The following is a 20093-nucleotide window of genomic DNA, read 5'->3' as shown; positions in this document are numbered from 1 at the left end:
AGTCTGGCCTCTCTGACTTTCTCTCCAAAGCCTCTAATATGAGTTGTCCCTCTAATGTACTCATTCCTGATCCTATCCGACCTGGTCACTCCCAAAGAAAACCTCAACATCTTCAGCTCTGCTTCCTGTCTTTTCTTCAGTGGCACTGTCTCCAGTCCAAACATCATGGCTGGTCTCACCAACGTTTTATACACTTTTCCTTTCATCCTAGCTGAAACCCTTCTATCACACATCACACCTGACATTTTTCTCCAGCCGCTCCAGCCTGCCTGGACACGCTTCCTCACCTCTTTTCCACATTCTCCATTGCTTTGGACAGTTGACCCCAAGTACTTAAAATCCTCCACCTTCTTTATCTCTTCTCCCTGTAGCATCACTCTTGCGTCTGACTCCATCTCTCTCTCTATCTCTCTATCTCTCTCTTTCTCTATCTCTAAATCTATCTCTCTATCTCTACCTCTACCCTCTCTACCTCTCTCTATCTCTACCTCTAAATATCTCTCTCTCTCTATATCTCTATTTATCTCTATCTCTATTTCTATCTCTCTCTCTATCTCTACCTACCTCTCTACCTACCTCTCGATCTCTCTATCTCTCTACCTCTATCTCTACTTCTACCCTCTCTCTCTCTACCTCTCTCTATCTCTACCTCTACCTCTCTATCTCAAGATCTCTATCCCTAGCTCTCTATCTCTAGATCTCTCTCTCTCTCTCTCTCTCTCTCTCTCTAGATCTCTATCCCTAGCTCTCTATCTCTAGATCTCTCTCTCTCTCTCTCTCTCTCTCTCTCTCTCTCTCTCTCTCTCTCTCTCTCTCTCTCTCTCTCTCTCTCTTTACATCTCTCTCTATAGCTCTCTCACTACTGACGATGGCACACTACAGACGATGTGAGTCATCTACGATGTCCCAAATTCACAACCTCCCATCCCTGAGGCACAGCTCCCACAACACTCTCAACATCAAGGCTAATCTCATGTGAGGACCATCCATTGGCACAAATCGACAGAATAACATCACGTCCAGTGTTTCATGATTCTTCTTGCACTGGGATCCCTCTCATTTACACACATATATTCCGTCTTGCTGCGACTGATCTTCATTCCTCTCCTTTCCAGGGCATATCTCCACATATCTAGTTTCTCCGCCACCTGTTCCCTGTTCTCGCTACAGATCACAATGTCATCTTCAAACATCATGGTCCAAGGAGATTCTTGTCTAACATCGTCTGCCAGCCTGTCCATCACCACAGCAAACAAGAAGGGGCTCAGAGCTGACCCCTGGTAGAGTCCCACCTCCACCTTGACACAGACAGCACACCTCACAACTGTCTTACAGTCATGATACATGTCTTGCACCGCTCTGACATACTTTTCCGTCACTCCAGACTTCCTCATGCAATACCACAGCTCTTCTCTGGGCACCCTGTCGTACGCTTTCTCCAGATCTACAAAGACACAATGCAATTCCTTCTGACCTTCTCTGTACTTCTCTATCAGCATTCTTAAAGCAAACACTGCATCTGTCGTACTCTTTTTTTTGGCATGAAGCCATACTGCTGCTCACAAATGTTCACTTCTGCAACATGCAAATTAAACCCACCAAAAATTGCTAAACCAAAACACTGCAAACAAGACTGATACAAACAAAAAACTAACAAAAATGAAATAAACGCAAGAAATGACTTGCAAAAGTATTCAGCCTCCTTGAATCTTGCAACCTTTCGCCACATTTTAGGCTTCAAACATAAAGATATGAAATGTATTTTTTTGAAAAGTGGGGCATGCAATATTATGCGGCCCCCTTGCGTTAATACTTTGTAGCGTCACCTTTTGCTCCAATTACAGCTGCAAGTCGCTAGGGGTATGTTTCTATTATTTTTGCACACCGAGAGACTGACATTCTTGCCCGTTCTTCCTTGCAAAACAGATCGAGCTCAATGAGGTTGGATGGAGAGTGTTTGTGAACAGCAGTCTTCAGCTGGATTCAGGTCTAGACTTTGACTTGGCTATTCTAACACCTGGAGATGTATATTTTTGAACCATTCCATTGTAGATTTGGCTTTATGTTTTGGATCATTGTCCTGTTGGACGATAAATCTCCGTCCCAGTCTCGGATCTTATGCAGATACCAACAAGTTTTCTTCCAGAATGTTCCTGTATTTAACTGCATCCATCTTCCCGTCAATGTTAACAATCTTCTCTGTCACTGCAGCCCCAAACAATAATGCTTCCACCACCATGTTTGATAGTGAGGATGGTGTGTTCAGGGTGATGCTTATACGCCAAACATATCTTTTTGCATTGTGGCCAAACAGTTCAATTTTGGTTTCATCTGACCAGAGCACCTTCTTTCCACGTTTGGTGTGTCTCCCGTGTGGCTTGTGGCAAACTTTAAACGAGACTTTTGATGGATATCTTTGAGAAATAGCTTTCGTCTTGCCACTCTTGTATAAAGGCCAGATTTGTGCAGTTTACGACTGATTGTTGTCCGATGGACAGACTCTCCCACCTCGGCTGTAGCTCTCTGCAGTTCATCCAGTGATCATGGGCCTCTTGGCTGCTTCTCTGATCAGTTTTCTCCTTGTTTGAGATAAAGTTAGGAGATTGGTAGATTTGCTGTGGTCTGATGCTCCTTCCATTTCAATATGATGGCTTGCAAAGTGCTTCTTGAGATGTTCAAAGCTTGGGAAATATTTGTGTATCCAAATCCGGCTTTAAAGACAATGTTATCTCAGACCTGCCTGGTGTGTTCCTTGGTTTTCATGATGCTCTCGGCACTTCAAACAGACCCTGAGACTATCAAAGAGCAGGTGCATTTATACAGAGACTTGGTTACACACAGTTGGATTCTATTTATCATCATCAGTCAGTTAGGACAACATTGGGTCATTCAGAGATGCTCACTGAACTTCTGGAGTGAATTTGCTGCACTGAAAGTAAAGGGGCCGAATAATATTGCACACCCCACTTTCCATTTTTTTATTTGTTAAAAAAAATTCAATCATCCAATAAATGTTGTTCCACTTCACAATTGTGTCCCACTTGTTGTTGATTCTTGACAAAAAAAACACATTTCATATCTTTGTATGAACCCTGAAATGTGGCAAAAGGATTCAGGGGGGAAAAAAGGGGACCGAATACCTTTGCAAGGCACTGTACTATAATCATAGCCCTTTTCCATGGTTTTTAGAACTTTCAACAAAGAAAACTGACTCACCCAAACACAACAAGTGACAATCAGATTTATTATACCCATTTATTTATTGCATGAAGGCATTTTATCAGGTAGAAACAGCCATAAAGTATTGGCAACGATACATGTGCTTATTGTTAGGGAAGAGCATTTATGCACTACATGTTAGCGCCGAAAAGCATGAGGTGACTAATATGATGACTGATGCTAAATGGTAAACCCACCACCAGTAGAGTCGAGGTAACTGAAAAAAAACAATCCACTTATTTGGATTTCCAACATAAAACCCAGGCACCAGAATTTGTATGCATCAATAACAAACGCATAGAAAAGTAAGGCGCAGTTCTAACAACGTTGTACGACATGATCAAGCCCTTTCAGGGAAAATGCTTTGGTAACTGAGGTGAACATTTTGCCAGATGTGAATACAAATTTAAAACCCTCAATGGTAGTTGTATAAAAGGAATGGAAGAGCATGATCTTTCTGTGTTGTATACTTTTGAGATCAGTAAGGCTTTTGTTGGCGTTAACTTTGCAACTAAATTGGAATCAGAATATTCGCCTCCGCTTGAGTCCTTGGTTCATTCAGCTGCCTGCTCGGACACCTCCGTGGATACGTCCAACTCCTCGTCACTCTCCAGACCCGTGCGATTAATGGTGCGGCGGATGTTCAAATGCACGTCTCCGCGCCTTCACAGCAAAACATACAAACGTGGATCAGTACCTGACAAGTGAAATGCTTATTTAGGCAAAAGTGTGTGCAAATTGGTCCCAACTATTCAACAAGGAATAATAATCAAAAATGATTTATAAGCACCCATCTTGTGTAAAACTAAATAGTTAAATCTAATCTATGTAGTTCTTAATGTGTGTGAGAGCCGTTTTGTGACAGTCCCGATTTACAATTGTTGCCAGTTGTCAAAAATCTGCCAAAATTGTTTCCTGACATACAGACGCTCCCCATCGTACGAACACGATACATTTTGAGCGGTCGTTCGTAAGTTGAATTTGATTGTAAGTTGCTTCAGTGCTATATTTAGTATGGAATGTATGTTTAGGGCTTGTGTTGGTAACCTGTATTGGTTTGTACTGAGAAATAAACATTTAATCAAATACAGTAAAGTCTCGTTATATCGATATCGGATATATCGATAGTCCCGGTTATATCGATGCTATTTCTATGCACGCACGGAGAAAATTACATGCAAACAGGGTCGGATATATCGATAGTCCCGGTTATATCGATATTTTTTCGGACTCCCTTGAATATCGATATAACGAGACTTTACTGTATATGCTCGATAAAGATATGTGCATGTGCAGAGAGAATACTACAAAAAAAAAAATGTTCATATACAGTGAGACCTCAACTTACAAACACCTTATCTTACAAACTTTTCGTCTTACAAACGTCAAATTTATGAAAATTAAACCTTATAATAAGCACTATTTTCATAATACACACCCACCACGGCTGGCGGAGTGATCTTCGATGGAAGCACACGACCGAACTGCACCAGAGGTTAAGTTACCAACAGTCCTTATGGAAGGTGACTCTCTTTCCATAAGCCATCAACGACCATCAAAAAGGTCAATAAAACTTTATTTTACAGCACAGTTTATTTCTTTAATTACAGACCTCATGTAATGCGCTTCTCTTTCCAAACAGCAATTCCCTTTGACCTTCGACCTCCAACGCCATTCCATCAAGCCATAAATGACCATCACAAATGTAAATAAAGTGACTTTATGATACAATGCACTGTATTTCTTTCATTACAATACAATAACACATTTATTATACATAGAATACGGTATGCTGTGTGTAGTTTTAAGGCTTATTTAGTTGAAAAGTATATTTTATGGAAACCCGGGAAAGGATTATTCCCATTTTAATGGTTTCCTATGGGATTTTTTTTTTAGATACACACTTTTCGCCTTACACACTCTGTCTGGGAACCAATTAAGTTTGTAAGTTGAGGTCTCACTGTATACAGTTGTTTGTAACTCGAATGTTCATAAGTAGGGGAGCGTCTGTATTTTATTCCCTTTTAATACACACTAACCTAAGCTTGCTCTTCAGACTGCTGACTTCCCGGTTCATGGCGTCTGCGGACTCGGTGGCGTCTTCCAGATCCCTTTGCAGCTTCCTACGGTAAGCGTTGGCTCGCGTCACCTCCTCCTCTGCCTCCTCCAACTGCCGTTTCAGCTGACGCATGCGATTGTTGGTCTTATCGGCCTGCAGGGAAAGTTTGCAAATGTATGGCGGAATTGCTCAGGTGAATATTTGATCTCGTTTTGTGAGTTTAATCGCCCCTTAGGTTCCGTCCATGTGGTGAGACAACCGCTTACCTGGTCCTTGTATTGCTCCGCGGTACGCCGCTCATCGTCAACCTGTAACATGATCTCCTTCAGCTTCTTCTCCGTCCTCCTAACCAGCCGGGATGCTTGTTGACGCTCCCTGAATTCCAAAACAAACTTTAATAATGACGCCAAAACCTTTGTAATAAGTTTGCCATAAAAACAAAAACAATATTGACTGACTTGGACTCAATGTCGAGCTGCTCTTCCAATTGAGCAATCTTCGCCTCCAGCGAGGCAATGCTGGACTTGTACTTGGACTTGATGGTGCTCTCAAGCTCCTGCAGCTTCAGCTTCATCTCCTTGTTCTGGCGATCCAGCTGCGAACGGGTACCCTCCAGCCGCTGGACGCTGCTGTGCTCGGCGGCCAGTTCTGTGGTCAGCTGCTCCATCTAAATGACAAAATCCAAATAAATGGCGCTTTAGTCTCTTTGCCTTCTTATTTCATACTTTCAAAAGGAGAGTGGGGCCGTGGGGAATACCTGGAGCGTGGTTCTCTTCAGACGCTCATTGACCATCTCCGTGTTAAGAAGTTCTTCCTCCAAATCCTCCTCTAACTGGGTAATGCGAGCCTCCAGCCTCCTTTTCTCTTCCGCCTGCAGCGAACTGAACAATACATTGAAGGGCGAAAGTCACAGTGGCGCCTATGATGGGAGAACATTTTCACAAGGAGACCGCCATAAGAAGAAAGGAGCGTCAGCGCACGGCGCCGATGCTTATGTGGAACTGTCGCGGCTTAGAATTGAAGCGGATTCACGTGGGACAGACTCTTTTCGTCAATGGATGCTACAGCTTCGTGTTTGCTTTCAACATTTAGCTTGTAGCAGACGAGCACATTCCACCATGACCTGATCCACTGGTGAAAATGACGCTTTGATTCTCTCCTCTTTCATCTAGAACTTCTTCATACAAGTGCTTAAAATTGAGAATCACTGCCTGCGTCTTTTGTGTTGTCACATTGTTTGTTATTTCGTTTTTTGTTGTTTTGACTTCAATATGGCGCCGCGAGAGGGGCTGCCTTTACAGCAGCTCCTGTATTTTGTTTTTCTACTTCTTACTTTCCTTTCCTCTTACATTCATCAATTTGCTGCTGTGAAATGTAAATTTCTCCACTGCAAGACTAATCCAATCCAATCCTAATGCAAAATTACAGGAAGTGACGTCGTAAGAACTTTTTAAGCAGAATTCACGGCAACCATAATTTTTTTCCGCCTGGTTGAAGTTGAATTACTTTGTCTCCCCCCTCATACTTTTTAGCATTGCTGTTGTTTATCTCATCCTGGAGCTCATCCCTTTCCGCCTGAATTTGTCGCTTGAGTCTCTCGGCGGTGGCGAGATCCTGTAAAAAGTAGAAGATAACGTTCTTGGCTGTTTAACAGTCCGATTTGCTCTGAAAAGTGTGTGTTTAACTGCAAGGATGTGAGCACGGTGGGGTTGCTACCTCTTGGTAGTGAAGAGCATCTGCCTCCAAGGCTTTCAGCTTCCTCTCGGTCTCCTTTGCCCCGTTGACTACCTCATCTCGGGACATGCGAAGGTCCTCAAGCTCTCTCATTTGCTCTTTCATCTGGGCCTTGATTAGGACAGCAACAAAATTAGACAATGTGATTAGTAACTGTGAATTTAACAAACTAAATTTACCTGCAGCCTCTTGAGCTGCCTGATGGCCTCATCTCGGCCCTTGTTAGCATCGTCGATCTGTGTTTCGAGATCTCCCAAGTCCAGCTCCAACTTCTTCTTGGAGGACAGCGCCTGAGAGCGCTGCCTGCGTTCGTCCTCCAGCTCCACTTCCATTCCGCAAACCTGAAGGGGGTGTTGGGGGGGAAAAATGATTTAAAATAAAGTGATAACTGGTTTTTATTTAGCTCGTTTGATTGGAAGATGATTCATTTTTTTATGGTCATTGATTTATGTCCATGAAACAACATTTTAAATGCTTCTCAGTTTTTAAAAACCTGAAAGGGTGTCGTGGGGGAAAACAGTTTTTATATAGCTAGTTTGATTGGAAGATGATTCTTCAATTCTTTACGATGAAAAGGTTTCTTCAGCCGTCATCTGTACTTCTTTGAAGGTGTCGGACGTTTCGCTTCTTATCCAAGTTGCTTCTTCAGCGAACTAAAGTCTTACTGGTAGTTTCGGCCCTATATATATCCCTACTGTCCAGACGTGGCGGTGCCGGACTCTGCTATAATAGATCCCTGCTCTCAGGTTGGGGGAGCAGAGGACTACCCTCTGCGACTCCACTGATTGCTTCTATTGTCCTTACTGACGACTGGCCTGATTGCCCTATTTGCCCTGTATTACCTCATCATTCAATTCTTTACACTTTTTACGGTCATTGATTTATGTCCATGAGACAAAATTTTAAATGCTTATCAATTAAAAAAAACTTATTTAAAACAAAGCGATAACAGCGTTTTCAAACTGAAAAAAAAATCTTTGCGTGTTCTAAATACTTAGCCAATACTGTAAAGTTGATTCTTTCTCCGACCCCAATTCTAAAAAATCTCAGATCACCTGTTTGACCAGCTGCTTCCTCCTTTCTTCGCCCTGCTCATCTCTGGCTTGCAGGTCGCGCTCAAACTGAGCCTTCATGGCCTGCATGTTAACCTCCAGACGGAGTTTGGCGTCCTCTGTGGCCTGCAGCTCGTCCTCCAGCTCCTCCAGCTGAACCCTCATCTCCTCCAGCTGTTGCTCCATCGCACGCTTGGAACGTTCCAGCTCGTGAACCTGCGTGAGATGAAGGATTGCCAGTTGCAATGATAAAATACGTCCCGAAATCCGTTGTGGTTTTTTTCCGTCTTACACTTTTGCCAACGTCATCCTTGGAGGAGACCAAGTCATCCATCTCTGCTTTCAGCAGCTTGTTGGCCCGATCCACTTCGTCTTTCATGTCCGTCATGCTGTCCAGGTCGCGGGCCAGCGTTAGCGCCCGCGTATCTTTCTCCCTGGCGTCGGCTTCAGCCTTGTCACGCTCTTCGGCATACCGAGTGGAGGTATTCTTCTCCTCGGCTAGCATCTAAGTGGACCACATGAGCGTCATTGGTGCTTTGTTCTTCGTGCACTGCTTTGAATCCAAATTTCTCCTTGGGCTGAAATTCCCCAACTATTCTTTTTGCTCAGTCAATCCTTTTAAGGTATGTTATGTTTGTCTGTGATACCTGATCAAACTTCTTCTGTTTCCTGTCCAGGTTGGAGACCACCTGCCTCAGGTTATCCTGGTCCACCATGAGGTCATCCAGCTCCTGTTGCAAACGGGTTTTGGTCTTCTCCAATTTGTCATAGGCGGCCGTTTTCTCTTCCAGCTGCTGCTGAAGCGAATCGGTGTCACGTTGGACGCGCTTGCGACCCTCCTCCGCGCTCTCCAGGTTGGCTGTCTCTTGATCCAACTTCTTCTTCATGTCGGCCAGCTGAGGAGCGCCCAGGTCAGGAATGAAACATGGCAGATGGATTCGATGATGAGAAGAACACATTGAGAGACCGGGAAGCTAACCTGGGCCTGGAGCGAGGAGACCTGCTTCTCCACGTTCTTTTTGCCCTCTTCCTCTTCCTCCAGCAACTCCCGTAGGTTGTTCTGATCATCGTCCTGTTGCCGCAAGCGTGTGGAGAGGCTCAGCTTCTGACGGGTCTCCTCTTGGAGCAACTCCTGCAATTCAAAGGAAAATAAAATTATAGAGTTGTCACAGGCATGGAAGGGGTTGATCAACCAAAATCGTTTTTCTTGATTATTTAAATCATCACTGTGTCTATAAAAATCACAAGAAAAAATAGCTAAAGATTGCACCTGTAATCATTTCTGATCTGAACCGATAAAGCGATTGGTGAGGGGGATTTAAAGCAATGTTACTCGAGGCAATGCCGTGGCATCTGGATCAATCATCACCATGCATATTGTGGATCAATACCTGTGCATCCTGCAGCTGAGACTCCACCGAAGAAAGGTCTTTGCTGAATTTTATATTTTTGCCCTCTGCTTCAGTCAGAAGGCTGTTGACATTGTCCAGCTCAGACTAAAACACATGGAGAGTGACTGTTTGAAAACGAGTGTCTTGCAAAAAAATATATATATATATACATACATATACATACATATATATATATATATATATATATATATATATATATATATATATATATATATATATATATATATATATATATACAGTAAAGTCTCGTTATATCGATATCGGATATATCGATAGTCCCGGTTATATCGATACTATTTCTATGCACGCACGGAGAAAATTACATGCAAACAGGGTCGGATATATCGATAGTCCCGGGAGTCCCGGTTATATCGATATTTTTTCGGACCCCCTTGAATATCGATATAACGAGACACACACAGACACACACACACACACACCTATTTTTTCCAATTTTTTTTTTTAATATCCAAACCTGCATTTTGGCCATCTTGTCAGCCATCTCCTGCCTCTGCTGTTCGCTCTCTCCAAATTTGACCTGAAGTTCCTGAAGTTGGGACTCTGCCTTCTTGCGACGGTGCTCGGAATCGGATTTGCCTTGCGTCAGTGTCTTGAGCTCGATCTGCACCTCATTCCATTCGCTCTCCAGGGCCTGCTTTGATTTCTCCACAGAATTCTTGTTCTGTGTGCACATAATCCGATGTTCAACGCCTCATCGTGACGTTTGTGAGGGAAGGGAAGGTTTTGGTGCTCCTTACCCGCTTGGCTTGCTCAAGCTGATCATTAAGCTCGTCAAAGGCCTGGTTGTGTTTTTGTCTCATGTCAGCCATCAGCTGCTCGTGGGCTTTGGCCTCATCCTCCAGAGTTTTCTTCAGATGGGCAACCTCGGTTTCACGTTTGGACCTGGAAGGATGGAGAATGATAAGCCATTGTTTAAATGTCTCTTCTGTAGCTGGTAAAAATTTATAATTAGATAGACGGGTATTCTTGCTATTCGGCAGTTTTGTGCCATCCTTTAAAGGGCAACCGACGTCACTTTTTTGTTTTTTAACTGACATCAGAAAAACGTTTTATAGCATCTAAAATACCCAAAACATGCAGTATGATATTTTTATTGAAATGCAAAACACCAATAAAAATGACTTAAAGTGTCCAAAATCTGCAAAAAAATTGAGCTGCGAATTGGGCATTTTCAGAAAGTCCCGCCCCCAGTTCGTGACGTCACGCCAAGACGTCTTGCATTGCTGGAGAATCAAAACAATGGCTTCAGATTCGGATAATATGCTTTCTTGTTACACATCCAGTTATGAATATGATTCAAATAGTTCTGAAGAGGAAAGCATACATGTTTGCAATCGATTAAAGAATTTATTCCATGTCATTTTGAGGCAAACGGGCGGGGGGGAATGTCTCACCCAAAATGACGCAAGAAAATGGCCACCGAGCTGTGAGGAATGAATCAGCCCGTTTCCACAGGCTGATAAATTCCTTCAATGGAGCTTGGACTCCCTCTGCTGGCGGCTTTTGGATGTAACACACGGTTTAAAAAAAAAAAACAAAAAAAACAGTACAGCAAAATACATTGATGTGATGGAAAGACGCTACAATGCGTCTTTTTTACGGTGAGGAGGCGGTCCTTTAAAGGACAACCGACACCTCCGGACAAGTTGTGTTCATAATTTGTAAAATCACTTCAAATGACATCTACTGGGCGTACTTTACAAAGATTCCACCGCATATAGCTATATTTTACGCTTTCAGACTCTCGCTGAATATTCAGGAAGTCTTGTTTTTGAGTTGGTGACGATTCCTGACGTGATGTCACGTCAGGAACGTCCCTGACCGAGAAAGCGACACACAATGCATTTTGGTTACGTTGTTTGGTCTGGAAAACTTCGTGTTGATGGCGAAATTAGAAGAAAAAAAACACATAAATAACGCCATGGTGATTTGTTGTGTGTTGCACCAAGACTACTATTTGATACAAGTTGACACAAATTCCCAGCAGACAAATCAGTCCATTTCCAACGGAGCTTGGGCGTCGTCTTGTGCATTTTCTGGGATGTTACATTGGTGTTTTGACGGCTCGAATTGATCCGGAAGGACTTCTTTAATCGATTTCAAACATTTATGCTTTCTTCTTCAGAACTATTTGAATCATATTCATAACTTGATGGGTAACAAGAAGGCATATTCTCAGAATCTGAAGCCATTGATTTGATTTTAGAGCAAGGCAAGACGCCCTGGCGTGACGTAACGAACAAGGAGGCGGGACTTTCTGAAACTCGCCATTTTCGGGGTCATTTTGTAGTAGTTTTTGGACACTTTAAGTCATTTTTGTTGGTGTTTTGAATTTGACTAAAAATATCAGCCTGCGGGTTTTGGGTATTTTAGATGCTATAAAATGTTTTTCTAATGTCAATTAGGAAACAAAAAAATGGTGTCGGTTGTCCTTCAATGTTTTTTTTGTTTATTTTTACATGCAAAACAACCCTTTGCTTGCAGGGTTTAACAGTCCAATCTGTCGTTAGTTTTTTCTCTCTCATCTCTGATTTAAGGATGGATCTTTGACAACTGCATTGAGCATGAAATTGTGCATCATTGATAACTTTTGACAAAACAACGACAGTCAGTTTATTAAAATAACTGGAAGTAATGTTTCTAAACTTTTTTTTTACCTCAGCTCCTGCTGTGCCGCAGTAGAGTCCAATGTGTCCTCCAACTCAGTTTTGAGAGCTTCCAGCTCCTCACCCAGGTCCCTGCGCATCTTATCTGCCTTCTGGCGCGCCTGTCTTTCCAGCTCAAGATCCTCCTGGAGTTCTGAGATTTGAGCTTCCAGCTCACGGATCTTCTTCTGAGCTGTGTTCTTGGCTGCGGCCTCCTCCTCGATCCTGCGGTAAGGCACAGTAAGTATTGAGGTGAAGTGAAAAGAAGCAAGTGAAAAGAAAAAAATAAACCAACTTTGCCAGTGCAGCTAAAAGCTCCTCTTCTTTCTTAGCCAGTTGAGCTTCCAGTTCAGCGATGCGAGCTTGAAGTTCTGAAATCTGGTCACTGAGGTCTGTCGAGTCGCCCTCAAGTTTACGACGGTTCTTCTCCAGCTCTTGACGCATTTTCTCCTCCTTTCTGAGACGATCTGAAAGTCACACAACAGATCACAAATGCTTCATGAAGGGCAAAAAAAAAAGCACAGTTTCTGCTAAGAACATATTTTTACTGCATTATGACCTCTTCTGTAAACTAGAAATGTCTTTATCTAACTAAAGTAAAAGTAAAAATGGGAGCACACAAGCTTCACACACAAAAAATAAAGTCAATAATAATAACAATAACAACAATAATAATAATGATTAAAAAAATACAAATTAAAAAAAGAACAAGAGAACTTCAAAACATGAATGTCTGGAAATCTTCAGTAGTGCTGACCCAAGTAAAAATGGGAGAACACAAGCTTGATACAAAAAAAAAAATAAATAAATAATAACAGCAACAATAATAATCATAAACAGATAAAAACATGTAAAAATAAAAATATAAATATGTGAATTAAAAAAAGAACAAGAGAAAACTTTAAAACTCCCCCCAAAACGCAATCCTCGTTTTATTATTTGTTATATAAGGAAAAGTAAAACTAACAGACAGGAATTAAACTACAGGAAAAATGCTTGCCTTCCAAATCAGTGATCATGGCCTCATGTTTATTCTTGAGTTTCTGTAAGCTTTTAGATTTTTCCTCCTCTTCGGCCAAGTTGGTTGTGAACTCCGAGATCCTGTCCTCCATAAGTTTCTTCTCCTGAAGTTGGAAATAAATGCAGTTGGTTTCGATATATGTACACGGTGGCAGCAACGGTGAGTTGAATCAAGTGCGGTGGACCTTGTTGAGTTTGTTATTCTGGTCATCCAGCACCATCATGTCCTCCTCAATTTTTTTCATTTTGGCATCTGTGGTGACTTTCTCCATCTGAAGCTTCTGTCTGGCTGCTTCTTCCTCATCCAGCTGCTGCTCTAGGTCCTACGACAGCACGGGGAGGAAAACAAAAAGTCTAATCGAGTACAGCGAGTGTGCGATTCCCCATTTCCTTTACTGACGGTAATGTTCTGCATCAGGTTTTTTCTCTCGTTGTGCAACTGGCCCACGCGATCCTCTTCCTCTTCCAGGCGAGCTTCAAAGTCGTGAAGGATCTCCTCCAGTTCCTGCTTCTTGCTGGCTAGACGGACTCGCATCTCCTCAGCCTCGGCGCACAGCTCCGTTTCGGCCTGGAGCTGCTCTTGGAGGGCCAGCTTCTCGGCGTTCAGCTGGGCGTTGCGAGGGAAAACAAGTTAAAACGACAATTTCGTTATTGTTCAGTCGCTCATGTTTTCTTTAAAGAATGGTACACATTTTACAAATTCCGTTGAGGTACATCTAGTTTGCAGCACAACTGGATATAACAATTCACATCAAAACAAATAAGAGTGAAGGATAATAAATCCAATTATGGCCACACGCTAACAGCAATAAACACCTTCTCCATTTAGAGTATTTTCCGGATTATAGGGCGCACCCTTCAATGAATGACATTCTAAAACAGTGGTTATTAATCTTGTTGGAGGCACCGAACTCCACCACTTTCATATGCTCATTCACCGAACCCTTCTTCCAATGACTGTGCCTACTAACTGCAGTCTCGACTGAGGGATTGACCTCTGTGGTGGAAGATCCACCAAACCCCCGAGACTGACTCACCGTACCCCTAGGGTTCGATCGAACCCAGGTTAAAAAAAAGGTGTCAAAGTCATTTTTTTGGCATGGGACAGATTATAGTTACGGTTTACTTGATGAATGACTAGTTTTCAAATTTAAAGTAAAAAATAATGACTGTTATTGTGGTTTACGTATGACAATTTGAAATTTCGCTTCAGACTTTAGCAAGCATCACGGCACTTGACATACTTGATTTTCTTTTGCGGGCCAAATAAAATGATGTGGTGGGCCAGATGTGGCCCTCGGGCCTTGACTATGACACCTGTGTTCGAAATCCGTTTTCCACCAGATTACAAGGCGCACCTTTAATGACTGACATATTGTAAAAGGTTTTCCATATATAAAGTGCACTAGATTATATGGCGCATGAAGAAATTTAAGGCTTTACTATTACAATTATAACCTAGAATCTAAGAATCTATATGGCTGTAAATTTATAATATTCCCTGCCACTACACGAAATATTCATAACCTTGAAAAATTCATAACCTTGTAAAATTTTGAACAAGACTCTTAACTCATTCACTGCCATTCACGAATTTATTCGGGAATTGAAAATATGACGTAGAGCGCCATTCCTGAATTTATTCGGGTTTAGTTTTTTCATGTTTGGGTGCCGATAAAGTGTTGGTCAGACCTCTGGCAATGTTTCGCCTTCCACGAGGGGGCAGCATTTGCCTTTTTTACATGTGAGCGCTTTGTTCCAGCTTCAGCTGTTGTTAAAGCGCTATATCAACCAATATATATGTATTGCATTGTATTTTGAACAGCCGCCCTCATAACTCCAGACCCATATAATTTAGGAATTAACTTTTTTTCTGATGAAAGAAGGGAATCTAAGGTTTCTTATGCAGTAGTGAATGTTTATATAGTCTTAAAACTCAATATTTTGTGGGTCCTCAAATTCAAGTGACAATGACAAAAACCCTGGCACTGGAGTGAACAATTTTTTGCACATGCATGGCAGTGAATGAGTTAAGGAGGGAGAGTCAAAATAATTACTTATTGCTACATCAGTGACAGTGGTACCTGCTGTTGCCTGCTCTCGTATTGTTGGAGCTGCTCCTCAGCCTGCAACTGCTTTTCTTTGACTTTCAGCAGCTCTTCATCTTTGGCTACCATCTCTTCCTCCTGCCGGGTCACTTGAAGCAGCGGCTTCACCTTCACAAGCACAATAAAAATAAAAAACAAACAAACACTTTTTAGTCTCGCGATGCATTTAAAGGACAACTGACGCCTGCGGACAAGTTGTGTCCGTAATGTGTAAAATCACTTCAAATGACTTATACTGAGCGTATTTTACAAAGATTCCACGGCATATTGCTATATTTTATGTTTTAAGACTCGTGCTGAATATTGAGGAAGTCTTGTTTTCGAGTTGGTGACAATTCCAGACGTGACGTCACGTCCGGAACGCCCCTGACCGAGAAAGTGACACACAATGCATTTTGGGGACTTCCTTTGGTCTGAAAACATCATGTTGATCAGTGTTGATGGCGAAATTGGAAGGAAAACACAAAAAAACGCGATGGTGAATCGTTGTGTGGTGCACAAAGACTACTATTTGATACTAGTTGACACAAATTCCCAGAAGACAAATCAGCCCATTTCCAATGGAGCTTGGGCGCCATCTTGTGCATTTTCTGGGACGCTACATTGGTGTCCTGACCGCTCGAATTGATCCGGAAGGACTTCTTTAATCGATTGCAAATATTTATGCTTTCCTCTTAAGAACTATTTAAATCATATTCATAACTGGATGAGTAACAAGAAAGCATCGTCTCCGAATCTGAAGCCTTTGTTTTGATTTTAGAGCAAGGCAAGACGTCCTGGCGTGATGTCATGAACAAGGGGGCGGGACCTTCTGAAACTCACCATTTTCGGGGTCATTTTGAAGTAGTTTTGGGACACTAACTAATTTTTAGTGGTGTTTTGACTACAAATATCAGCCTGCATGTTTTGGGTATTTTAGATGCTATAAAATGTTTTTCTGATGTCAGTTAGGAAACAAAAAAGTGGTGCCGGTTGTCTTTTACATGTATGATACAGTTCCGGTAATTCAATCGGGCGTTATACCTTAGTGAAAAGTCTCCACCATTGCCAGTTCCTGAGTTTGAGGTAAGCAGCCAAGTTCCTCTGGATAACTTTCATAGCCATCAACTGCTGCTGTCTCTTGGCAAAGGCTCTATCATCACAAAAAATGTGTTTGCAGATGACACGTTTCAGTGATCAAGATGACAAACTCCGCCCCCAGGATGCCTCCTTACTTGCGTGCCACATGTCCTCGGCACCACGCCTGGAAACTGATAATGACGTCCGTGATCTTCATGTCTCTCTCCTCCTCCAGGTGAGCCAGGACGCCGGCTCGGAAGAACACTTTACTCTGACCGATGCGGTACAGGTTGGGGTCTAACTCCAGCGACTTGATCTAAAACGGAACGATGAGGTCAGATGAGACCTTCCCGTCGATTCCTGATGCGATTTACGCCTCGTACCATGAGCACGCAGGCTTGCTTGCCGTCCATAAAACCCTTGGGGATGGCGTTTGGAGTGAGGATTTCATACCTGAGAAGATTTAAAATGACATATTTTCCTTGCTTGCATGTCCGTCCCCAAAACAAATGAACACGGGGGCATTCTACCTCTGTCTGAACTCCTGGAAGACAATGCGGTTGGGGAAGCCCTGTCTGCAGATACGGATGCCCTCCAAGACTCCATTACACCTAAGTTGGTCCAGAACCAGGTGAGGTTCCAGTTTCCCGGCCTAAAACGAGTTACGAGTAAGACAATGACCGAATAGGAGATGGAATCAAATATGATGTCAAGCGACGCCGGTACCTTCTTCTCATGATTGGGGATGATGCAACGAACAAAGTTGGGGTTGGTGTTTCTGAGCGTGGCCATCAGGTTCCCAAGCTGCTCCTTATATAGTTGGCCCACGGTACGGAACATGCCTTTCCGAGACTTGAACGCACCGTGCATGGAATCGGACATTCCGGCTACTTTATCCAGGCCGACAATACGGTCGACTGCAAGGACACAAAAAATGTGTAAAAGGTACCGTATTTTCCAGTGTATAAGGCCCAACCAAAAGCCTTTATTTTCTTTAAAAGCTGACCCTGCCTGCGCCTTACACAGACGCTCCCCAACTTACGAACAAAATACGCTCTGAGCGGGCGTTCATAAGGTGAATTGTTCCTTAGTTGCTTCAGTGCTATATTTTGTATGGAATGTGTGTTTAAGGCTTATATAAGTATGTTTAAGGTTTATAGAAGCACGTTTAAGGCTATATAAGTATAAGTAACCTGGTTTGTACTAAAAAAAATAACAATTCAATAAAATATATGGTCTATAAAGATACAGTACGCATGAACTCTATACATTTTTTTAAAGGGGAGGAGATGGGCATCTTCATTTCTGCCCATCTCCGTTATTTTTGACTGTTTTGTGACTACTGTGAACGGGGGAAAGCACTCGCACACGTGATCCTATTGTTTACAATCGAGACCAGCTGCTAGCATGGTGAGCTAATAGCGAGCTCGTGGCCGCCAAACAAGACATCCCTGACGAGCTGAAAAGGAGAAAACTGGGCTGCAGAAGGAAAAGAAGATACCGACATGTCCTCCTGTCCATCATTACGGGGAATGTGAGATCGCTGCTGAACAAGATGGACGAGCTAGCGGCACTATCGCAAAATCAGATGGAGTACTGTGAAAACAGTTTTTTGCTCCTCACGGAAAACACGGCTGTCGGCGATCACTCCGGACACAATACACGCCGAGTTGGAGGGCTTCCATCTCGTATGTGTGGACAGGAATGCAGGGAGCGGTAAGAAGAAAGGAGGAGGAAGTGCTGTGTTTGTGAACGACTGATGGCTAATAATATCATGTTTAAAAGTGCTTAGCTGGCCAACCAAACAATAGGCCCACAGTCAAGGCGCAGATAGCTACAGTAAAGTGAGTGAAACAGACACAGCAAGATAAACTGTCAGCTTCATCTCGGAGATCTGGCTTTGACTTGGGATACTCCTTTATCACCAAAGTTATTTACGGCTTGAACATCCTGCACAAGCATAGCCAGGTTACAAACTTATCAGTTCATGGAAGACAACCAATTAAAATATCTATGTTTTATTGCTTACAGCTGTTGGTGCTCGGAACATCCAGAGGCGTGGCATTATAATAAAGAAAACTATGTTTTACTAATGTATCACTTTAATTTGCATATACTCTCAATAAATAGCTTGTCAGAGGGGTGCAGAATTCAGACATATGTCATTGATGACTGCGATTCCTGCCGGCAGTAGGGACAATCTTTCTGGTTCCGAGTCTTTGTCCACAGTGTCTGACTGTCATATCTATAACAACGACGAATGGTGCAATCCTGGGCACATCACGATCAAAGAGAAACTCTGCATTCGGGACATTAAACATTTTTTGACATACCTGAGAAAACGTTCGTATGTACTGTTGTTTGTAACACGAATGCTTGAAAGTCGGGGAGTGTCTGTATGTGAAGTGTATTTTCTGGTGTATAAGGCACACCGGACTAAAAGGCGCACCTTCAGTCCAAATATATAAATAGATAAGTTTCCAAATATAAGGTGCACCCCATTATAAGGCGTGACAGTAGAGGCTGGGGTTATACATGACTTCTACATGGGGAAATGGAGACCTGATGTGGCTCAGTATGACTTCACATATAAGGCGCACCGGCGTATAAGGCGCAGGGGCATCTTTTGAAAAAAATGAATTCCACTCACCATCTCTCCACAAGTCGCCTGTAAACTTGTCAGTGGACTGGTTGAGCAACGTGGCCACGCACTCATTCAGAGGATCCATGTTTTTCATCAACCACGCGTCCGCTTTGTAGTCGACCTGTGTCGATCGAAACCATCTTTCTAGTTCAACGCCTGAAAATACTTCCGGAACCATTCCTATTTTGACTTTTCCGTTACCTTCCCGGCATAGTGGATGACGCAGAAGTCGGCATCATCCTTGAGTTTCTTTGGTTTCTGGAATTTGGGATGCGTTCCCTGCTCCTGAACCACCTTCTCCACAAAGCTCTTGTCTGTGGCCTTGGGGAACCAGCACTCTTCATCTAGTAGAGACAAAATGCCAGGAGGTCCAGACTGCAATGGAGAAAGAAGTGTTGGTGGTGCCATTTGTCTCCTTGGTAGGTGCTCAAGGTGTGCGACGGCTCACATGTTTCTCAATGAGATCGATGCAGGGCTGCAGATCGAGGCCAAAGTCGATGAAGCTCCAGTCGATCCCTTCCCTCTGGTACTCTTCCTGCTCCAGGACAAACATGGTGTGGTTGAAGAGCTGCTGCAGCTTCTCGTTGGTGTAGTTGATGCACAGCTGCTCGAACGAGTTCAGCTGCAAGGGAGAAAACGTGCAACGATGAGTGTTTTAATTCAGAATCACTTTTATTGGACAAGTGTGGAAGACTCATGAGGAATGTGTCTCCGGTAGAACACGCTGCACTAGTGTCATCATAAAAAAATTTTTATAACAAATAAGTATGGAAGAATATTCCTAAATGTAAGTGGTTCTGCTCAGGAACAACTGAGACAATGTGCGAGGTATCAAGCAGAGCTAAACTGTTCGGTGGTATATAAAAAACATAATTGAACAGTTGGTGCAGAAAATCAGTGACCCATTTTGAAGTGATCAGTCGCTGTATATGTAGTAGAAGTGTGCAATTATATAGAAGTCCTGGAGCGCCTCAAAGTGTCTGGTGATGGACATTATACAGGTCAGTAACAATGGTTCAAGTGAGTACAGAGATGGAGCTACAATGATTATAATGGGATGCTGTTCCTCAGGGTTGTACAAAATTGCAAAGAGGCACCATACACTTGGATGACCGTTTAG

General features: G+C 42.8%; 1 protein-coding gene across 2 annotated transcripts in view; it reads right to left on the bottom strand.

The window, feature by feature from the left end:
• Positions 1 to 3227: 3227 nt before the first annotated feature.
• LOC148892287 (myosin-9-like) overlaps positions 3228 to 20093 on the bottom strand; it is a 28703-nt gene continuing 11837 nt past the window's right edge. For both annotated transcript variants that reach the window (XM_089007273.1, XM_089007274.1), the window contains exons 15-43: positions 19422 to 19595; positions 19175 to 19348; positions 18980 to 19094; positions 17056 to 17246; positions 16860 to 16981; positions 16713 to 16782; positions 16485 to 16645; positions 16294 to 16402; positions 15247 to 15378; positions 13563 to 13769; positions 13348 to 13485; positions 13143 to 13266; positions 12438 to 12609; positions 12155 to 12367; positions 10235 to 10379; positions 9952 to 10158; positions 9456 to 9560; positions 9044 to 9196; positions 8712 to 8960; positions 8357 to 8569; positions 8068 to 8280; positions 7192 to 7353; positions 6995 to 7123; positions 6804 to 6892; positions 6036 to 6159; positions 5737 to 5945; positions 5545 to 5653; positions 5259 to 5431; positions 3228 to 3882 (exon numbers count right to left, since the gene is read on the bottom strand). In XM_089007273.1, the coding sequence (XP_088863399.1) occupies positions 3774 to 3882; positions 5259 to 5431; positions 5545 to 5653; positions 5737 to 5945; positions 6036 to 6159; positions 6804 to 6892; positions 6995 to 7123; positions 7192 to 7353; positions 8068 to 8280; positions 8357 to 8569; positions 8712 to 8960; positions 9044 to 9196; positions 9456 to 9560; positions 9952 to 10158; positions 10235 to 10379; positions 12155 to 12367; positions 12438 to 12609; positions 13143 to 13266; positions 13348 to 13485; positions 13563 to 13769; positions 15247 to 15378; positions 16294 to 16402; positions 16485 to 16645; positions 16713 to 16782; positions 16860 to 16981; positions 17056 to 17246; positions 18980 to 19094; positions 19175 to 19348; positions 19422 to 19595 (4491 nt within the window). In that variant the 3' untranslated portion in view covers positions 3228 to 3773. The remainder of the gene's footprint in view (positions 3883 to 5258; positions 5432 to 5544; positions 5654 to 5736; positions 5946 to 6035; positions 6160 to 6803; positions 6893 to 6994; positions 7124 to 7191; positions 7354 to 8067; positions 8281 to 8356; positions 8570 to 8711; positions 8961 to 9043; positions 9197 to 9455; positions 9561 to 9951; positions 10159 to 10234; positions 10380 to 12154; positions 12368 to 12437; positions 12610 to 13142; positions 13267 to 13347; positions 13486 to 13562; positions 13770 to 15246; positions 15379 to 16293; positions 16403 to 16484; positions 16646 to 16712; positions 16783 to 16859; positions 16982 to 17055; positions 17247 to 18979; positions 19095 to 19174; positions 19349 to 19421; positions 19596 to 20093) is intronic.

This window comes from Hippocampus bargibanti, linkage group LG10 (assembly GCF_051943395.1).
Source record: "Hippocampus bargibanti isolate YZ-2025 linkage group LG10, ASM5194339v1, whole genome shotgun sequence".
In the NCBI taxonomy this organism is placed as follows: domain Eukaryota; kingdom Metazoa; phylum Chordata; class Actinopteri; order Syngnathiformes; family Syngnathidae; genus Hippocampus; species Hippocampus bargibanti.
Note: the sequence above shows the minus strand (reverse complement) of the source record. Positions and strands in the feature narration are given on the sequence as shown.